This window comes from Festucalex cinctus, chromosome 17 (assembly GCF_051991245.1).
Source record: "Festucalex cinctus isolate MCC-2025b chromosome 17, RoL_Fcin_1.0, whole genome shotgun sequence".
Lineage (NCBI taxonomy): Eukaryota > Metazoa > Chordata > Actinopteri > Syngnathiformes > Syngnathidae > Festucalex > Festucalex cinctus.
Genome location: NC_135427.1, coordinates 4,115,212 through 4,133,325, shown reverse-complemented (window position 1 = coordinate 4,133,325; position 18,114 = coordinate 4,115,212). Strand labels below are relative to the sequence as shown.

The 18,114-nt window shown below is 45.7% G+C and overlaps 3 protein-coding genes across 6 annotated transcripts in view; 1 reads left to right on the top strand and 2 right to left on the bottom strand.

Annotated features, from left to right (window-relative positions):
* Window positions 1–376: 376 nt before the first annotated feature.
* lsm12b (LSM12 homolog b) lies at window positions 377–5,553 on the bottom strand. Its single transcript, XM_077501585.1, has 5 exons — window positions 5,325–5,553; window positions 3,154–3,287; window positions 1,510–1,619; window positions 1,292–1,418; window positions 377–1,131 (listed from the first exon to the last, which is right to left on the bottom strand). Exons 1-5 carry the CDS (start codon window positions 5,449–5,451, stop codon window positions 1,039–1,041), a joined length of 591 nt encoding a protein of 196 aa, XP_077357711.1. The 5' UTR covers window positions 5,452–5,553; the 3' UTR covers window positions 377–1,038.
* g6pc3 (glucose-6-phosphatase catalytic subunit 3) lies at window positions 5,144–8,858 on the top strand. Its single transcript, XM_077501584.1, has 6 exons — window positions 5,144–6,006; window positions 6,822–6,928; window positions 7,051–7,141; window positions 7,765–7,883; window positions 7,972–8,113; window positions 8,189–8,858. The coding sequence occupies exons 1-6, from the start codon at window positions 5,789–5,791 to the stop codon at window positions 8,526–8,528; spliced, it is 1,017 nt and encodes a 338-aa protein (XP_077357710.1). The 5' UTR covers window positions 5,144–5,788; the 3' UTR covers window positions 8,529–8,858.
* A 98-nt stretch (window positions 8,859–8,956) lies between these two features.
* The window catches only part of tanc2b (tetratricopeptide repeat, ankyrin repeat and coiled-coil containing 2b), a 90,013-nt gene continuing 80,855 nt past the window's right edge, over window positions 8,957–18,114 (bottom strand). For 3 of the 4 annotated variants that reach the window (XM_077501580.1, XM_077501581.1, XM_077501583.1), the window contains 8 exons: window positions 17,982–18,105; window positions 17,722–17,897; window positions 17,511–17,643; window positions 15,991–16,020; window positions 14,028–14,119; window positions 13,032–13,178; window positions 12,860–12,960; window positions 8,957–12,782 (listed from right to left, as the gene is read on the bottom strand). In XM_077501580.1, coding sequence (XP_077357706.1) covers window positions 10,766–12,782; window positions 12,860–12,960; window positions 13,032–13,178; window positions 14,028–14,119; window positions 15,991–16,020; window positions 17,511–17,643; window positions 17,722–17,897; window positions 17,982–18,105 — 2,820 coding nt within the window. In that variant the 3' untranslated portion in view covers window positions 8,957–10,765. The remainder of the gene's footprint in view (window positions 12,783–12,859; window positions 12,961–13,031; window positions 13,179–14,027; window positions 14,120–15,990; window positions 16,021–17,510; window positions 17,644–17,721; window positions 17,898–17,981; window positions 18,106–18,114) is intronic. The other variant, XM_077501582.1, reaches the window with a different exon arrangement.

Genomic DNA, 18,114 nt, shown 5'->3' with positions numbered 1-18,114 from the left:
AATACTGAAAATCTAGAGAATTATTTTTTTTTCTTCTGTAAATATTCTGGCATATTAATCACCCCCGATTATTATTTTTTCCTTTAATTTCAACTGTGAAGACTTATGGCAAGAAATGGGAATGGGGAAAAGTACTGCATGATATCAGTCTGATGCCTTATTTCAAGGTATCTGTACTCGTAGGGGGCAAAATAAATATTGAACACCCCTAAGAAAAAACATTAAACGTTCAAAATAGATGCCAAAATCCATAACCATAGAACAGACTAAACGTTTACAATAGTCCCAGCGTGCAAAGGGTTATATATATATATATATATATATATTATAAAAACTAAAAAAAAAAAACTTTAAAAAAAAAAAAAAAAGACTGAAATTTACAGTCAGAATTTTTGTTACGTTTATTTTAGAAAATGTCCTTTAAAGTGTGGCGTTTCAAGTCACATTTTGTTTTAAAATACAGAAAATACAGACAGTTGAACATGAGAGACGGCCGAAACAAACAAAACAAAAACAAAAAAAAAACAACAAAAAAAAAGATGACAGAAAATAAAGCTAACAAGCCTTTTCTGACTGCGCTAGTTTTTGTCTTTTCTGAAATGGAACTGAAGGCGAAGAGAGGGAAGAAGGAAGGAAGGAAGGAAGGAAGGAAGGAAGGAAAGAGCAGGAGGCAAGTTCAAGTTAGTTAAGGAAACAATGGTGGCTTTATGGTTGATGATTAAATTATTCTTTATAAAGTCTAATTTAAGATTTTATCTTTCCTCTCTCTTTTGTCTCTTTTTCATTAAACGTTTTTTTTTCTCTTTTTCTTGTTAACATCTTCATGATCCAGGAAGGAACCTCAGCGCACCGCCTCGTAGCGGACGCCCGCGCTTAGGACAAGGAATGCCGACTCGGTTTTGGCGGCGGCAGCGGGAACGGCGGCGGCGGCGCCCGCCCCCAGGAATCAGCCCCACCCCACCCCGCCCGCCCCCTTACCCTCCGCCGCCTCCTCCTCCTCAACCTCTGCCGCCGCCCGGCCTCCCCCGCGGCGGCGCCTCAAGAAGATAAAGTGGAGTCCTTCTGTGTTTGCTGTGCTTGTGAACGTTGCATGGACTTCTGACTTTCCACGTCTCTAAAATGTTTCTCCACCTGGAGCAAAGGGGGGCGTGTCACGGTCACTATGGCGACAACAACTTGCAAAAAAAAAAACCCAACCACTATCTGATATTGACTTTTGATGGTCCACAGAAGAGGAAACGGGTGAAAATGAACGACAGGAAGGAGATTCAAATTTCAAAAGCGTACTCACTATTTTGCGTACGTGACTTAAAGCGCTTCCCTCTTTGCCTTTGCAGTTGTCCACCTGGTAAGGCGGCGAGATGACGACGTCGTCCATCACGATAATGTTCTTCTCCTGCCATTTACACTCTTTGATGCTGCGCGCAAGAAGATGACATGAGCTGACAACAAAACGGAGGACAACGCACGAAAAATGTATTAAAAAAAATAAATAAGATGATTGCTGACGTTTTATGAATCGTCTGGAATAGCTGCTGGCCCTCAACAGACACCCCAGCGCTGATTGCATAGGCTTGGGACAGCTTGTCCTCCTTTTCTGTCTTTGCTCGATTGGCAAGCTGCAAGAAAAAAAAAAATGCACTGAGTCACAACACCCAATATATGAGCAAAACAATTAAAAGAACATCTAAAACTAGCATCAATTAGCCATTAGCATGTTAGCATTTTGAAGCCTGTTGAATTGCGCAGGCATGTAAACGGACACCCAATGCTTCCATGCCAGGCCTAAATTGTCCATCCATCCATTTGCTCCTCATTAGAGCCACGTGGAAGCTGAAGTCGAACCAAGCCGACTTTGGACTGGTCGCCAGACAAATGCAGAGCAAACATCCATTTGCGTCTATGGCGTCTATGTCTATACCTGAGCACAAGGGCTCAGGTAACCAATCACAGCTGGGCTTGTGAATGTCACATGACCAAACCTAGAAAACAGGTGAGCTGTGATTGGTTACCTGAGCACTTGTGATGTCATTTTCAGTCGACAGTAAGTTGCAAAATGTGTTTTTAAAAGGTACTATTTTTACGTGAAAAATAATGAAAGTATCAAATTAATTATAGACAAAATATTAACTTTTTATTGCTATAATGGGATAAATAATTGATCACCAAGTAAACTACAATTCTCAATAATAAATACCTAAACGTAAGATATTTTCAGTGAGTTTTCGCTTTCTTAAAAACTTTTTTTTTCCTTTAACAAAAATATGTATTCAAATTAAATTTTAGATTACGCAACACTGCCGGGCGAGATGCCCAATTTGGATTGTCCGTTAAATGCGACATTTTTATGTCATCATTCACACTACAAAACCAAAATGACTTCTAATGCGCCCGCGATGTGACACAAACCAAAACAACTAGACTAAGTGCAATTGCTGCAGAAAGTGTGTGGGAATGCTGAACGCTGAATGCCAAGATTTGAACGCATGTTGAATGCTTATGAAGTAAACAGAGATAAATTATGAAATAATGACCTCCTGGTTATTGGACAATGCGCTTTACCAACTGTGCCAGCTAACAGTAAGAGACACATGGTAATGATGATAAATTATATGTATGGAAGTGGGCGTGGAAACTGAAATGTCTGTCCCATTGAAAATGAATGGGAAAAGTTGATATTACAAGTTAAATTGTGCAAATACTGTAAGTAATGTGGAATCAGACGATATATTCCCAGGGAGGCGTTAATTTTTGAAGCTAGTTGAAATTTGAACAGTGTAAATTGGAAGTATTATGTGGGAGTTGTTACGCGGCAAAAAAAAAAAAAAAAAAAAAAGTGTGGAGAATAAAAATCACAATAACGTGTGGGAATGCTTACGGAAGTAAATATGGTCCCGTGTGTTGGGGCTCATGTGATCGCCTCATATCTACAGAGCGAGGCAGGAAGAGGAAGAAATATTTTGGGGATATGACGCAACGCTCGTCAAACTCATTTCCCAGATTGGATTTGGAAAAAAAGAAATAAAACCTAAACTGCAGAGTTGCACTGCGTGAAAAACAAACAGCTACATATCAAATATTTGATCAACGAACGTCCTCTATTTTTACATACTCATTAGCCACGTTTGCAAACACGCGGACGTCGACACTGACCTTGCTGACATTCAGCGATGCTAGAGGGGGCGGAGTCTCAGTGCGGTCAGTGATGATGTCCACTTCGGATACGTAGGCTAAGTTGATCAGGACGACGTCGCTGAGGTTGGGCTTGCCGCTGGAGGAAGCACATTCTGGAGGCGGGACGTCAAGGAGCTTTTCACCAAAGGGAGATTTCATCTGCAGTTTCATTTTTTTTTTTGGTAACATGTCAAATATGTGGCGATATTTCACTATTTATTTACACAGCCTGTACTGTGGTTGTAATTGATTTAAATGATTATTTATTGTTTTTATAAGGCCATGGTAAATAAAACAGACTAATGTTACTGCAATGGATTCAATTCCTAATGTAAATATTCTTATTTTTTACTAATGCATTAAATTAGAGCAAGAAGTTTCTACTCTTTGCAGCATTGGTACTTTTGACTGTCTAAAATATGTGCTGCATGAATTCCTCAACTGAATCGATACCCAGCCCTATTAAGCAGTAAAAAGTTAATATTTTGTCAAATTAATGTGGTAACTTCATTATTTTTCATGTACAATTAATACTTCTTTTTTTTTAAAAAACAACTTTTTTTCTACTTGCTTCAACTGATGATGACGACATCACCTGTGCTGAGGAAGTAGGTAATGACCAATCATGACTCAGTTTGCTGACCAACCCCAGAAAACAGGTGAGCCATGATTCGCTCAGCCATCGTTACCTAATTCCTCAGCAAGGGTGATGTCATCATCGGTCCACAGAAAGAGGGGAAAAAAAACGTTTTTAAAAAAGGTATTAATTGTAAATTGTTCAATTAGTCAAGTATCCCTTTTAGCACGACCTATGACCTTTACAGGTGAACTTAATTTGACCTCTATAGTTTTGAACATGTTTATTTTGTTTCAGTACTTTTTGCTGGTCTCTAACATGGAGCCGAGAATTACGGACCAATAATACCTTGTCAATGAGAATTACTTTTTTTTTTTTTTAAACAGTCCTCTTTTGACACGCATTCCACATTTTGCCAGACGACACCTAACAAGTAGTCAAGAGTACGTCGCCATTGCAAGGCTTCAAACAGGATGCTCTCGAGGGACTGTGTTATCAACAGAAAGGCATTTAAGTAAACGTCCTTGGAAATGAATTGGTTGATGGGTGAAACTCTTATAAATTTTGCTTTTCAGTCACTTGTACAATACGGCCTGCATGTTGTTGAAGACCTCTGGTGTATCACAACTGTGACCTTGAATGACGAGTGATTCAATTGCACACCAGTGACTTTGGCTAGTTGATGTTTTCAATGACACAAACTGGCAGGACACAATTCAGGGATGCTCAAATGGGAGTGGAAAAAGTACATGTGCGGCTGACTGCTGCTCATTTTTAGTCAATTACAACGACTGCATACATGATGGAGGGCCAGTGTATGCACACAGATCCACTTGTGGAGTCACACACCCATAAGGGGCTGCAGAGTGGCTCAACATGAAGCTAGCCGCTACCACAAGGCCTCAAATGAAACAAAAATGATTCTCTCAACAGTTCCAATTGTCGGGAACTTCGTTGAAAAAGACAACTCGAGTCAAGAGGCGCAAAGCTGCGCGTGGGCAACTTTAATGAACCTCGCACAACGCCAGTGAGAGCTTGACCGTTCCCTAGCTAGCATGTTAGCCGTGCTAACATCCCCTCGTTGTGGTTGAGGAGGGGGAGTCGAGGGGGAGGCACACGGGGAACCCGCGACCCCAAACACGCCTCACTTTTGCACGTAAGCCGCCACGTGAACGTGCTTGAACACGTTCGAGTCGGAACACACGGGCAAGCAGGTTGCGTTAGCCAGCTAGCTAGCCTCCGTTTGCGCACACACAGCCATGATGCCTGACGCTGCCAGATAGTGAGCCATGGCGAGCACTGGCAACACAATGAGCAGATTCAAAACAGAACCAACTGGCCGCTGCGGACACACCGACGCCGTCCGGCGACGCACCCCGAGTCCCACGAGCACACGTGCGACAGCGTCCGGAATCGTGCCTTTAAAACGCGCAGAGGCGTTGTTGAAGCCAGCTAGCACCAATTACGCCTGCGCGGAGCACTATTTGACATATTTTCGGCGAGCTGATGGGCCCTCGGAGCGGGGCCCGGCCGGCCGGCCAACCACCGCCTGGCTCTCAAACCAAAAGGATACTCAGAGTCAACATCTTGGACTGGTAGTCGAAGGCGACCACCTCCCCTTGCAGCCGCTGGCCCAGGCAGGTGAGACAAGAGACATGGCTCCCGACGCTGAAATACTCCCCCGGTCCAGGAGCCGCCATCTTCTCCGCCAGCAAACCGGAGCGCGTGCCTTACGTAGCGCGACGTGATGACGTAGGCGGGGCGTGTGTCGCCAGTCATGTCACCACGCCGCCTAGCATCCCGCCCTTCACGACGTTACGGCAAAACAAAAATGTGAAATAAGTCATGACATCACACGGACTCACGTTTCCTAAATGTGCTTTGTCACGAACGCCGTTTTGTTACGTATACTATGAAAAGTGTGACGTTTCACGTGGATTTCACCCTTGTGAGGGCGGACTCTAGTGGACCTGAGGCGGAAGTACATCCTCAACATAGGCCGCCTCATTCATTGGGACAGTCACACAAGGACAAGAGATGGATTACATCCAAATGTACGGCGTATGGATGGCCGAAAGCCTCCAGCAATGGACGATGGGCATGGAGAAACTCTGGCTGCTCATCTCCGACGCCGGAGGCCCCAAGACGGCTTTCCTGCTCGTATTTCCTTGTGCGTACTTCTTCAGCCGGCGGACCGGTGTCGCCGTGTTATGGGTGGCGGCGTTGACAGAGTGGCTCAACTTGATGCTCAAATGGTATTTTTGGGAACATTATGTTTATATTTATTGTTTGTTTGTTTTTTTGTGAACGTGTCGTAAACATATTGGCGGTGCCTATATTTTGCACGAGATAAAAGTCAACAAAGTGGAACTTTAATCCTTTAATATGACAATTAGTAAATTACGGTTCTTCGATGTTAGTTGGCTTGTTTCTAGTTTTGTGTATAAAAAAAAAATCAGTTCTTACTAAGGGGTGTGAATTGCCTCGTACCTGACGATTCGATTCGTATCGCGATTCACACGTCACGATTCGATCCGATACCGATTAATCCCGATACGAATTTATAAGTCGATTTTTTTTCATTCAAATTTAGAAAATACTAATCCGTAAACTTGTAGAGTGTAAGATTTGTATGAAAATGTATTATTTATTGATCTGAAACTTCAGTCTTATAAAGGTTGTAATCTATTTCATGCTTGAACAGCATTAAAATAAAATATTAAGGCTTAATCTTCCATTCATATAACATTCTTCCATGCTTAAGGTGTGAACCCTAACCCCAAAGTAAGACGTTTTGTTGAATATTTTTCCATTAAAAATGGAAGTTTAAAAATCGATTCAGCCACTTATTGAATCGATTCGAGAATTGCGCGATGTAGTCTCGCGATATATTGCCGAATCGATTTTTTTAAACATTTTTTTTAAGTATTGTAAGTCGAGCTATGCTTATACATTTTGGCTGCTCAAATGGGATGTTGCGTGTATGAGAAACCTTTTTGATTTTTTTTTCCCACACATTTTGAGGCTCATTTTATTAAAAAATAATAATAATCCTCAAATTGATTTCTAGTGTGCTTTTTGGTGAAAGACCTTACTGGTGGATCGGTGAATCCAAAGTGTTTGGCAACAAGTTGCCCAAGGTCCAGCAGTACTCGTCCACATGTGAAAATGGCCCAGGTGAGAGGAACTTTTTTTTTTTTTTTTTAAATCAGGCCATCTTTGTCAACATAACTCTTCGTTCTGTTTGTATATATATATATTTTTTTTTTTAATATAAAAATGTCCCCCTCCCTCATCAGGCAGTCCATCGGGTCACGCCATGGTCACTGCGGCGGTCTGGTGGGTTGTGGCCTCCTCCCTGCAGTCGTACATGTACCTCCGTAATTACAGGTGAGGGACTCAAATCAACTCACTTGGACAAGTAGTTTGGCAGATGCTTCAAGCTTATTAAAATTCACTACCAAACTAACCGTCAAACAAAGATAATTACGCGTATATTTAAAACAACTACCAGTACAAAACTGATAGCTAAATGCTAACACTTTATGGGAAATGCAATGGATGTGCTAACAAATAGCATCAGTGTTGCGGTGCTATAAATATGTTTTTTTAAGAAACGTATTTGAACACAAATGGTCAAACAGTCGTGAAATCTGACAACATAACAATAAACGACGACTGACTGAATAGCTCGTCTCCATGTGTATGTCTGTTATATGCTGCCCCCTGGCGGCCGTTGGCCAAGGTGCGCACACCGGAAGCGCAATGACATTTCCATTCATTTCTGAGGAAAGAAGGTTTGAGATACATGTACGTGTTTTGAGTTACGAGTGTGGTCGCAGAATGAATTAAACTCGTATCTCAAAGCAACGCTGTACTTTTAATTCACTCCAGCTCACAAAATACCATGATTTTGTTCCAAAAAAATAGCACTGTGTTGTATAAACAGAATCAAACATGATAAGAGAACGACTTGATATGTATCTTTTTTTTTTTTTTTTCCCCCCTCTCAGAGTACAATACACCAAAATACCTTACCTGCTCTACGGGACTTTTCTGGTGCTCGTCAGCATCTCCAGAGTGTTCGTTTTAGCCCACTTCCCTCACCAGGTGGTTACCGGTTCCATTGCAGGTTTGAGCGCCTTTCAGCTACTTGCTTCAATGTGGAAAAACATTTATTTTTGTGTGTGCGTAAATTGACTTGACCATTTTTCTCAAAGGTTTTGTAATTGCAAGGTACCTGAACCGCAGGGTGCCGGTAAAGCGCTCATTCTGGTTCTTCGTCAGCATCGCCGCGTTCTTGCTACATAGCACGCTGATGATGCACGCCGTGCTCAAGCAGCTGGGCGTCGACCTCAACTGGTGAGTCGTCGTTAGTTAAAAAAAAAAAAATCAACAAACAACATGAAGCAATATAATCTTCGGTTCACCTCGTAGGTCGTTGGCGTTGGCGAAGAAGTGGTGCACCCACTCCGAGTGGCTTCGGCCCGACGTGGCCCCGTTCACCTCACTGGCCCGGGACTGCGGGGCCCTGCTGGGTCTGGGCCTGGCCCAGTGCTGGAAACCCGGAGGCTGGCCGCTGCCCCCGGGGCAGCAGGTCGTGTCGCTGGTGCTGACGGTGGCGGCTCTCTATCTGTTGTTCTGCGTGCCGTTGCCGCTGCAGCCAATGGTGATTTACTACACGCTGTTTTTCGTCAAGTACGCCATCATGCCGCAGATTGTGGTGATGATGCCCGGACTGGTGTTTTTTGTGATGCGCAAGACCAAGAGGAGCTAGATGTTTGTATTTTCCCACTCAACAATGGTTTCTTTGTTATTTCGAATATAAATGTATCTCAGGACACAGGTGCCACATATATTTGGATTATGTTCAAATGTTGCATCACGTTTGGGTGATTTTTGAGTTGACCTCATATGAACCTCAAGTTTGTTGCACATGGATCATAAATTATCCGAGGATGCCCATTTGGATATATAAGTGGTGTACCATATTGTCTTTATGTGGGACAAAGTTTTTTTGTATTCATTTAATTGAACTTTACCCCGTATTGAAATTTTATGTAGTGCAGCAAAAGTCACGTTGCATTTAATAAATGACTAAACATACCGTGTTTTTCAGTAGGCAACCATTTATAAATATGTTTTCCCCCTCTCATTACATTATACTGTACAGGTTACAATCAGTTAGCATGAGATAAAAACACATTCAGCTAATTTTTTAATTGTCTTTTTTTATATATATATCACAGCGATCTGAAAGCTCACATGTACAGACAAGAGAACTCTGCTCGGCAAGCAAATACATTAATCATAAAATAAAAGAAACCAGGTTGGGGGGAATGATAGGGGGGGGGCACACACCAGTCTGCTATACATGTTTCCGCTTGAGAAGAATAGAACATGCATCAGACTATGTACAGCCAGCTAATAACACACACACATATTTGAACCATACACTCTTGGATAGCTTCAATTTAGAAGATCTGAAAGTAAGTATAATACAGGCGACACCATCTCAGGAAATTTAAGTGGGATGACGACGGTACCAAGCGGAACTCCCGTGAGTGGGGATTTGGGAGGTGAAACAATTTCTTATTGAGCTATAATGGGAAAAGTTGAACCAACCACATCTGCCACAAGCATGACAAAATGTGGGTGTTGAAACATTTCACCGGGAAATGTGCGGGTGTTGAAACATTTTCTCTGCAGAGTTGTGATAAGTTTGGGGGGGGGTTTGAACCCGTTTCACTGGGAAGGTGTGAGTAAAAAGGATTTAACATCCACATTCCCCACGGGTGCGATGAAAAGTGTGGGTGTTAAATTCTTCACCGGGAAAAGTGTGGGTGTCAATTTTTTTAAATTTTTTTTTTTTATTAATTTTTTTTTTTTAAGTTGCAATTTGTCAAACAGATTACTGATTGTGGCTGTGCCGGATGCAAACGTTTTCAACTGGCCATCAGGCCGCACCTGTACAACTTGTGCTAGAAAGTCTTTACAACTTTTAAGTCTTAAAAAGATCGTCTGGTAAATATTGTCAATGATAGTCTGACGTGGCCTCTCGTATTCGACAATTAGAAGGAGAACTAAACGGAAAAATCAAAGTGCACCATTTAGGTGTTTGTGTTGGAAATGTAAAGAAACTGGAAGGAAGGCGGGACTAAAGTGTGCATTTGCTTGCTTTCCATCCTGAACTCTTCAGTGAGCCTCTGCCAAGGCAAACGTACGTTAGTCGCTTTGATCTCGCACCTGGGGCCAGATTCAACCGCCGTTTTGAAAAGGTTCATTTGCAAAAGCCGAAGGTGGACCTGTTTGTGCAGGTTAGGTTTTTGGCACATTCCCGCTCTTCCTGTCTGTGAAGATTACGCATAACTGACGGCAAAGAGCTAATTAACTCATTCACTGCCAGCACAGTTGAAAATGGATCTTTGACGTCTATAGCCGTCAATGGCAGTGAATGGGTTTACTCAAGTTGCGGGAAATGACGCACCACACGCGTTTTGATCAACCTCCCAAAAAAATCGTGAGCCGATGAGAAGAGTTTCAGCACGTCCGTCCCTCCTTGGACCAGCAGTGGGACACCAAGGCAGCGTGAACGGGATACGATTCAAACGATGCTTCTCTCACTTCTATGTACAATATATAACTTAATTATAAATATGGTCATTTGTTCTCTATTAGTACTTAAGTTGTTGAGCTGTTTTGTATTCTGCCGAGCAATGTACAGTATTGAACATAGAGTATTGTATTACATTGAATAGAGTCTACTAGCGACCGTGGTTAAGAGCACACAAGATAAGAGTCCACCAGACCGAGGAGTAGTCCGAGTCCCTGTGCAGTTTTTGGAAGAAGCGCACTGGTCGTTGTCCAGATCCTGGACTCATCAAGGCTGTGAGCGTTACAGGAAGGTGAAGTCATGGCGTATCGGTCAGTCAAGTCCAAGACCTTAAAAGTGTGTGTAGCCCCTCTTGCATGAGTTCTTCAAAGTTGAGTCCGCCTTCCGAAGAGTTTCTGCAGTCACACGTTGGACTCCACAAACGGTCTCTTTGGTTTGATGGGTGAGGACGGCCCTTGCGTGCGGGAGTCTCGGGAGAGTTGCCGGTACAAGTTGTCCTGGTAGGCCTGCGCCACAGGCAGAGTCCTGGCCACCTTCACGTCCGGGTAGGTGGGCACTTGGCTGACCCGCTCCAGGATGTCCCCGGCGCCGCGTGAGCCGTTGGCCAGCTTGCCCAGCGAGGGCGGCGGCGTCTGGGCGTAGTAGTCCTCCTCCAGCAGGTGTCCGTTCTGCGCGTTGTTGGTCTTGTTGTAGTAGGCGATGTTTCCCAGTGAGGTGGGCGGGCTGTAGGCGGACCCCTGCTGGACCAGTTGGCCGGGCGAGGTGGGGCTGACGGCCGAGTCCATGGAGGTCATGGCGCGGGAGCGGGAGGGCTGGTGCAGGTACTGCTGAGTCCGCGCCGTCTTGTCTATGACGCCCATGAAGGGGGTGTTACGAGAGCGGGTGGGCTCGCCCTGATACAGACCCCCGCCGCCCTGCGAGGGAGAGATGGGCGAGATGTCGTCGCAGGGGCGCTCGTAGGTGGGCTGCAAGGGGATCTCCATCTGCTGGATGGAGGCGGACCTGAAGCCCGGCGCCAGGTTGGAGGTGGAGCCGGCGGAGATGTTGTTGCTGGACGGGGAGAAACGGAGGCCGACGCTCTGCGAGTGGATGAGCGGCCTGGGGGTGGGCACGTGCGGCTTGATCTCGGCGGTGTTGGCGCTGACGGGGCGTCTCGCCATATGCGGGACCTCGGGGGAGCCCAGCTGGCACGGCGGCATGGCGTTGGCGCGCTCCAGCACGTGCTCGGAGACGGGGTAGTAGGCGGCCGACTGGCTGCGGCTGATCTGAGGCGTCTGGCTGTAACGGATGCCCGCCGGACCCCCGCTGCTGGCGCGGTAGGCAGAGGAGGGGCGCTGGGGTAGCTCGTCCTTCAACAGGCTCGACTCCATGACCCCTCCTCGGCCGCCGTGCTGACAGAGGGCGCCAGAGCTGAGGCTGGCTTGCACCTGCGACATCGAGCGCCCATCCAGCGAGGGCTGGTACACCAGTCGGCTGTCCACGTCCACCGAGCCGCCCTGGTAACGGCTGCCCATGGGGTGCCCGCCGTAGACGCTGCCGGGCTGGTTGGTGCGCACGATTTGGGCGATGGAGGGCTGCAGACGAAGGCCTTGGGCTTGGTGGTGCTGGGACGACAGCGAGGGTTGCGAGCTGAGCTGGAAGGAGCGCTGGCTGCTCATCTTGGACAGCGGCGATTTGGGTCGGCCCGGGTGCTGCTCCGACGGGTAGCGCACGGGCGAGCCTGACTGGGATCTGTACAGGCAAACGCTGTCCACCGGCGGACTGGCTCGGTACTGAGCAGCCCTGCGCAGAGGGGACGGCGGCGGGCTCTGGCGGTCCATCCCCTGGGGCGGCGGGCTGAATCGGTAGGACGGCTGGTGCACCGGGGAGGTGTGCGGCGGGCTGTGTCGATAGTGCGAGTTGTGATGCGTCGGGGAGAGGGAGGGCGGCGTGGTCTGATAAGACCCGCGAGTCGGGGAGGACATGGAGGAGGATGTGGGATGGTACTCGTAAGGAGAACCTCCAGCTAGGTAGATCTGGTCTGCGTGCGTGGGGGACAGCGGGGGGCTTTGAATGATGGGGAGACTGGAGGGGTTACTGAGAGACTCCGGCGGGGGCAGACCCATGGACATGGCCTCAAGCTCCTGTTCTAAGTAGTCCTCGTCCTCAAAGAGATCCTGCACAGGCTCCATGTCCTCCAGACGGGGCTCCGGGGGAGGCGGGAGAGGCATGGGGAGGGACAGGCACTCCTCGTCGTCCGGGGGAGGCGTGGGAGGCGGGGACGGGGGAGGTTCCAGCTCCAGGTCCGGAGGCTGGAGCTCCCCCTGGCTCAGCTGCTGACACTCCTCCCCCACGCGCTGCAGCAGCCGCTGGATCTCGCGGTTGTTGGGGCACTGCTTCATGGCTTCGTTCAGGTCCTCCAAGGCTTCGGGAAACTGCCTAAAAGCGCGACGGAAAATCGGAGAGATTTCATTGTGGAGTTTATTTCAGTTTGCCCATTTCCCGACTGTCCCTACCTGCTGCTACGCTTGGCCCGGGCCCTGGCGTAGTAGGCCTCGTAGGATTTGGGTTTCAGTTCAAGAGCCTTGGTAGCAAATTCCTCAGCCATCCCAAAGTCCTGGACACAAGACAGCAACGATCAATTCTGAGCCAGCTACATTGGCGATTTTGGGATTGTCGCCAACTCACGTTCATTTTTCTACGACATCGGGACAGGTTGAGGAAGATTGAAACTTTGAGCTCCCTGAACGTCTTGAGGTCCTCGCTGAAGCCTTCGCGCGGGAACTTTTTGAGGGCGTACTGGTAACGTTGCGCCGCCTCCTTCACCTTCCCCTTCTGTCAGGAGAGCCGCACAAATTCACATTCGCAGTCAGACTTTGGCTATTCACAGCTCACTACTGACAAATTCACGTTTCTTCTGTATGGCATCCTCAGCTATTCACCAAAAAAAAAAAAAGAATCTACTAATTGTGGATTTTGAATGTATTTTTTAACTTTTGCAAGATGCTACAGGATATCGCAAGTAGTAATTGGTGTCAAGGAAGTCTGTCAAATTGAAACATTTCAGTTTCAGAATTAGGCAGATCATTGTCATCCATCTCGAGGGGCGGCCATTTTGTCATTCTACCGCCCTCTACTGTCTATTAAATAAAGTTGATGTTGAAGTGCCTTCGGGCTCGCATTGCGATCGTAATGCCATTCTGACGGCACTATGACGACAACGTCACAATGACAAAATGGCTGCCCCCTGAGATGGATCAAAACGGGAAGATTCATCTGCTTAATTCTTATTCCAACAACACAATATTACCTAATTTGCTCCCAAAAACATATGAATACATTCTATTTTAAATTTATGAACTGTCCCAAAGACGTATTTATACGTTGTTGTTTTTTGTTTTGTTTTTGTTTTTAATGCTAGAGAAGGCTTTGATGCAGCCTCTCAGCTGTAGAGAATGGGTGGGGAAAAAATGGCAGTAATTACAAAAACGACCAGCAGGGGGAGCAGAGTATGATAGCTTAAACAGGGCCATGATGAAAACAAGCTAATTCCTGCAAAACGGAAACAGATTGAAATATACTTTTTTTTTCCTGATGAAAGAAGAGACTCTTTCATTTCATTTGGTAGGTTCTATGTTTTTATAGCAACATAACACAATATTCTGTGGGCCTTGCAAACCATACCTTGTAGAATCCGTCGCCTTCCTCGATGAGCTTGCTGAGCAGGATGATCATGATGTCGGGTTTGGAGGTGGCCATGGCCCACGTGGCCGGACCTGCGTCACAGGGGAAGACGACAAAGTGAGGACGACGGCGTTCGGCGACAAGCGAGGAACAGAAGGAAGAGAGGAAGGAAGTCAAAACGACACACGTACACATACAAACACACACACACACACACAACGTCATATTAACGAGAAATGCGCGTATCCCACCAGACATCGCCTGGATTGTCTCGCACATTCAAGTGAGTACAATTAAAGTGGATCGCTCTCACGGGTTGCTGCAAACATGCAAATGTCTCAAAAGCAACGATCCAGTGAATCGGGGTGGGGTACGGTCACAATTATTTTCACAGGGTAACGAGGGTGAAAACAGTGAAAAATGGCAGATGGCAGGAAAACAAAACAATCCACTGTTGAGAAAAGATCAGGGCTTTGCTACTGGAAATTGTTGCTTGCTGCAACAGAAATGATAACCACCTTCTTCTCAAAGGGTTAACCACCCCAAATATCAATCATATTTGATATGCAGTGCATCCAGAAAGTAGGAAAATATATTACCAAGTGGGCCACATCGGGAAAATAACGGTATATAACTTTAAAACGATTGCCATCATTTATACGCACATTTTCGTGCACCAGCCCTAAATTACAGAGCTCAACTGTAATCATTTTGTTCCGAAAAACAACACAAATGCAAATGGACGCTGCAACACCGAGTTAAATCGACCTGTTTTGCATGTATATTGTTCCCAGAATGCATTGCGTGGTGACGCTCTGAGGACGCTAATATTTGTCATATCTATTTGTGTTACCAGTCATTGAATTTGGGTCATCTTTAACACGTTTGTCGGTCTATGATTTAAAAAAAAAAAAAATTTTAAAATACAATTTTTTTTTTTTTTTAAACTTTACAAAATCATCTCACGGGCCCGATTAAACCCCTTTGCGGGCCTGATCCAGCCCGCAGGCCATATGTTTGACACCACTGATTTAGTTAATTCCTATATTTGTTGCATTAATTCATCAAAATTTCCTTCTACTTTAACTGACATATTTCCAGCTTTTTTTAATTTATATCAATAAATAGTAGGTGAATTTTTTTAAAATAAATATTACATTAAAATATTAACTGTAGTAAATTATATTTGATTAAATATTTTGTTAACCTATTGTAACTACTACAATTAAAAATATCAGGAGATTTGGACATTTAAAATTATTTTATTAAATATATTTAATTGTATAATTCTAAATAAATAAAATGTTAATACATTTGAAATGAATTGTGACTCAATTACACGGGTGCGTGTTAGAAGATTTTACGGTAATCTATAAATGAACTTGGCCCATCTGTCCATTTTACAAATGGAATTACGGCGCTTGAGCACAAAATGGTGCCCAAACTTATTGTAACATAACAAAATGTGGAAAAAGTCCTTTGTGGATGCACTGCACACGTCAGGCTGAAAGTCATTTAAGTGTAACGGCAATCTGTGACACACACAAACGTACAAAACACCACAACGGCACAAGAAACAAACAAACAAGGCGGCAGGAAAACACTCGGCGGCAGGAGGAGCCCCCCGCCGCCGAAGGGGTCGAGTGACGTCAAGATGACTGCGAGCGACCTCGGCGCGCGGCGGCGACGGGTACAATGTCGTGCATGCACTTCCTGCTAAAAACAAAACAAAAAACAACCACGCAGTCAGTGTCGCTCGGAGGCTGCTGTCATGCATCCATGCTGCCAGGAAGCGGCTCGGACCATCTACCTCAAAAGCGTACACCTATTAGTCACTTTAGTTAACTAAAACTAAAAAAGCTGGCCCGCCGACGCTCGAGGAGGAAACACAGACAACACAGAGAAAGGAGATAGAGCTGTCAAAATGCCTGCTGGGGTGGGAAGTCGACAGCCTTGGCTTTACCTCGGGGCCGACTGGGCAGCGTCTGACATCCTGGGACCGGAGAGAGAGGCGGGGGCAGGGCAGGGCGGGAGGGGGTGTTAAAGGTGAGGAGAAGAGGAAGAAGAGAGAAAAAAAAGAGGCGATGGAGGTGGAGGAGTGAGAAAAGAAACACACAAAAAAAAAAAAGCAGCAGTGAGAAGCAAAATAACGAAAAATAACAAAGGAAAATACATCACCAGCGCGATTAACGATCTGTCTCCGGGGCAAGAGGAAAACAAAGAATGTGGATTGAGAGAAGGATGACGAGAGAACGTGCAGGAAAGAGAACATATGGCGACAAATAGCAGCAGCCGTGGTGGGAGGCGAGGATGACGTAACACTACACTGCGAAAATTGTCGATAGAACAGGAAAATTTGACTTGGCGAGAGATCTTAGATAAGTCAACAGGTCTAACATAAAACGCCTGCAAAGAAGAAATAACTTCCTTGATTTAAAATATTTGTAATTTCAGTTTTTGCAATGTAGTGTTACATGCCTGCTGATTAGCGTCTGAACGACTTGAACACGAACCATCAACACGTCAGTGACATCTCAAAGTAAAAAAAAAATATATATTTTGAATAAAACACAACATTATTTTGATGATAAATTGCTCATAAATGTTGTAATCAACGTGAAATGTACATAAAAAAAAAAAAAAAAGCTAATCATCATTTACAGTGCATCTGGAAAGCTGGGCCTCCAAGCAGGGCACAATATAATTGGCTGCTTGCAGAGTTGTGTAAACAAGCTGCCTCTTTGAAGCTAATTGCCTCCAATTAACTCCCCAGGGGGAGGGGAGGGGCGAGCAGTTACACACCGAGGAGGAGGACGATGAAAGACAAGCTGTGAAAACACGGATGGACTTTTTGCTCCGTTGATTAAACGTGCCAGCGGGTACTAGTTAGCCTCAAGGACAACATGAGCAGCCCACGGGTCTCTTCTAAAAATAGCTCACCCAGTGATGGGACACTGTGACTTACTAAGAAAGATTAAAACAGAAGTACAATGTTAACATTTTTTTTTTTATTTAAACTTAACATGATGCACGTTTCTTCTGTACTAAACAGTCTCTGTTTTTATTTATCCATTTTTTTAAAGGTCCTTTTAGAGCTGTAATTTTAGTACCTTGATATTTTTGGCTCGGTTATACCGTCAGAATCTAATATCAGCCCAGGCCTACTTCCACTCACTATATAGTACATAGGGAGGGAAAAAAAATGTACAGTCAAAATTCCCAAAAATAATAACTGTGTTGAGTGAAGTATGTTTTTAAAGCAGTTTGACCTAAATACTGTCCAAATATGCTCCCTGATTTCGCCTTCTGATGTTTTGAAATGAGCCCAAATATTGTTCCAGATGAGGACAAGAGGCACATTTAAAAGGAATGCCTTGCAATGTACTCCAGTGATGGCGTTGCAGTTTGAGTGACCGGCTTGTCATGCTCCCGTGGCAGCAGGCACATGAGCGGGAAAAGACGCGAGAAGATGCGCGCTCTCACCTATCTTGGCGCCTTTCTTGAGCAGGGCCACCACCACCGACGTGTTCCTGCAGCCCACCGCCCGGTCCAGAGGACGCATGCCGCTGTAGTCCACGTGCTCGATCATGGCGCCGTGGTCCACCAAGAACTGGACCTGAAGAAGATTCCGCGCGTCAATATGGAGTCTCGGTCAAAAACGGTGGCGCTTTCCCGCCATTTTTGGTTCACCCACCACGTCAGAGTCGCCGTAGAAGGCGGCCAGGTCGAGCGGCGTCCGGCCGTTCTTGTCGGCGTGGTCGGTGGCGGCGCCGCTCTCCACCAGGCATCGGACCACCGGCAGGTGACCCTTGAGGCAGCCCCAGCTGAGCGCCGTCAGGCCCTCCTTGTCCGTCAGAGTCAGGGAGGCTCCTGGGAAGGAAGCGTTTCCTGTTACCCGATTCCAAGTAAACGTTTTGATGACGGAATAGTTTGGTCGAAAGAATCAAATCTGACCTTGCGAGAGCAGAAACTCCACCGTTCCCAGGTGTCCCTCCGAGGCGGCCATCATGAGCGGCGTGCGGCCCTGTTTGTCCACCAAGTTGACGTCGGCACCGTGTGTCAGGAGAAGATCCACTATCTGAACAAA

Bases quoted from the DNA above. Each gene is read 5' to 3' on its own strand.
- lsm12b (XM_077501585.1), bottom strand. From the start codon at position 5,451: ATGGCGGCTCCTGGACCGGGGGAGTATTTCAGCGTCGGGAGCCATGTC. The intron at 1,419-1,509 runs GTCAGCAATCAT...TCTTGCGCGCAG, and splicing joins TTCCAGACGATTCATAAAAC to CATCAAAGAGTGTAAATGGC. The intron at 1,132-1,291 runs GTGAGTACGCTT...CCTTTGCTCCAG, and splicing joins TAAGTCACGTACGCAAAATA to GTGGAGAAACATTTTAGAGA.
- g6pc3 (XM_077501584.1), top strand. From the start codon at position 5,789: ATGGATTACATCCAAATGTACGGCGTATGGATGGCCGAAAGCCTCCAG. The intron at 7,142-7,764 runs GTGAGGGACTCA...CCCCCCTCTCAG, and splicing joins ATGTACCTCCGTAATTACAG to AGTACAATACACCAAAATAC. The intron at 7,884-7,971 runs GTTTGAGCGCCT...TTTTTCTCAAAG, and splicing joins GGTTACCGGTTCCATTGCAG to GTTTTGTAATTGCAAGGTAC.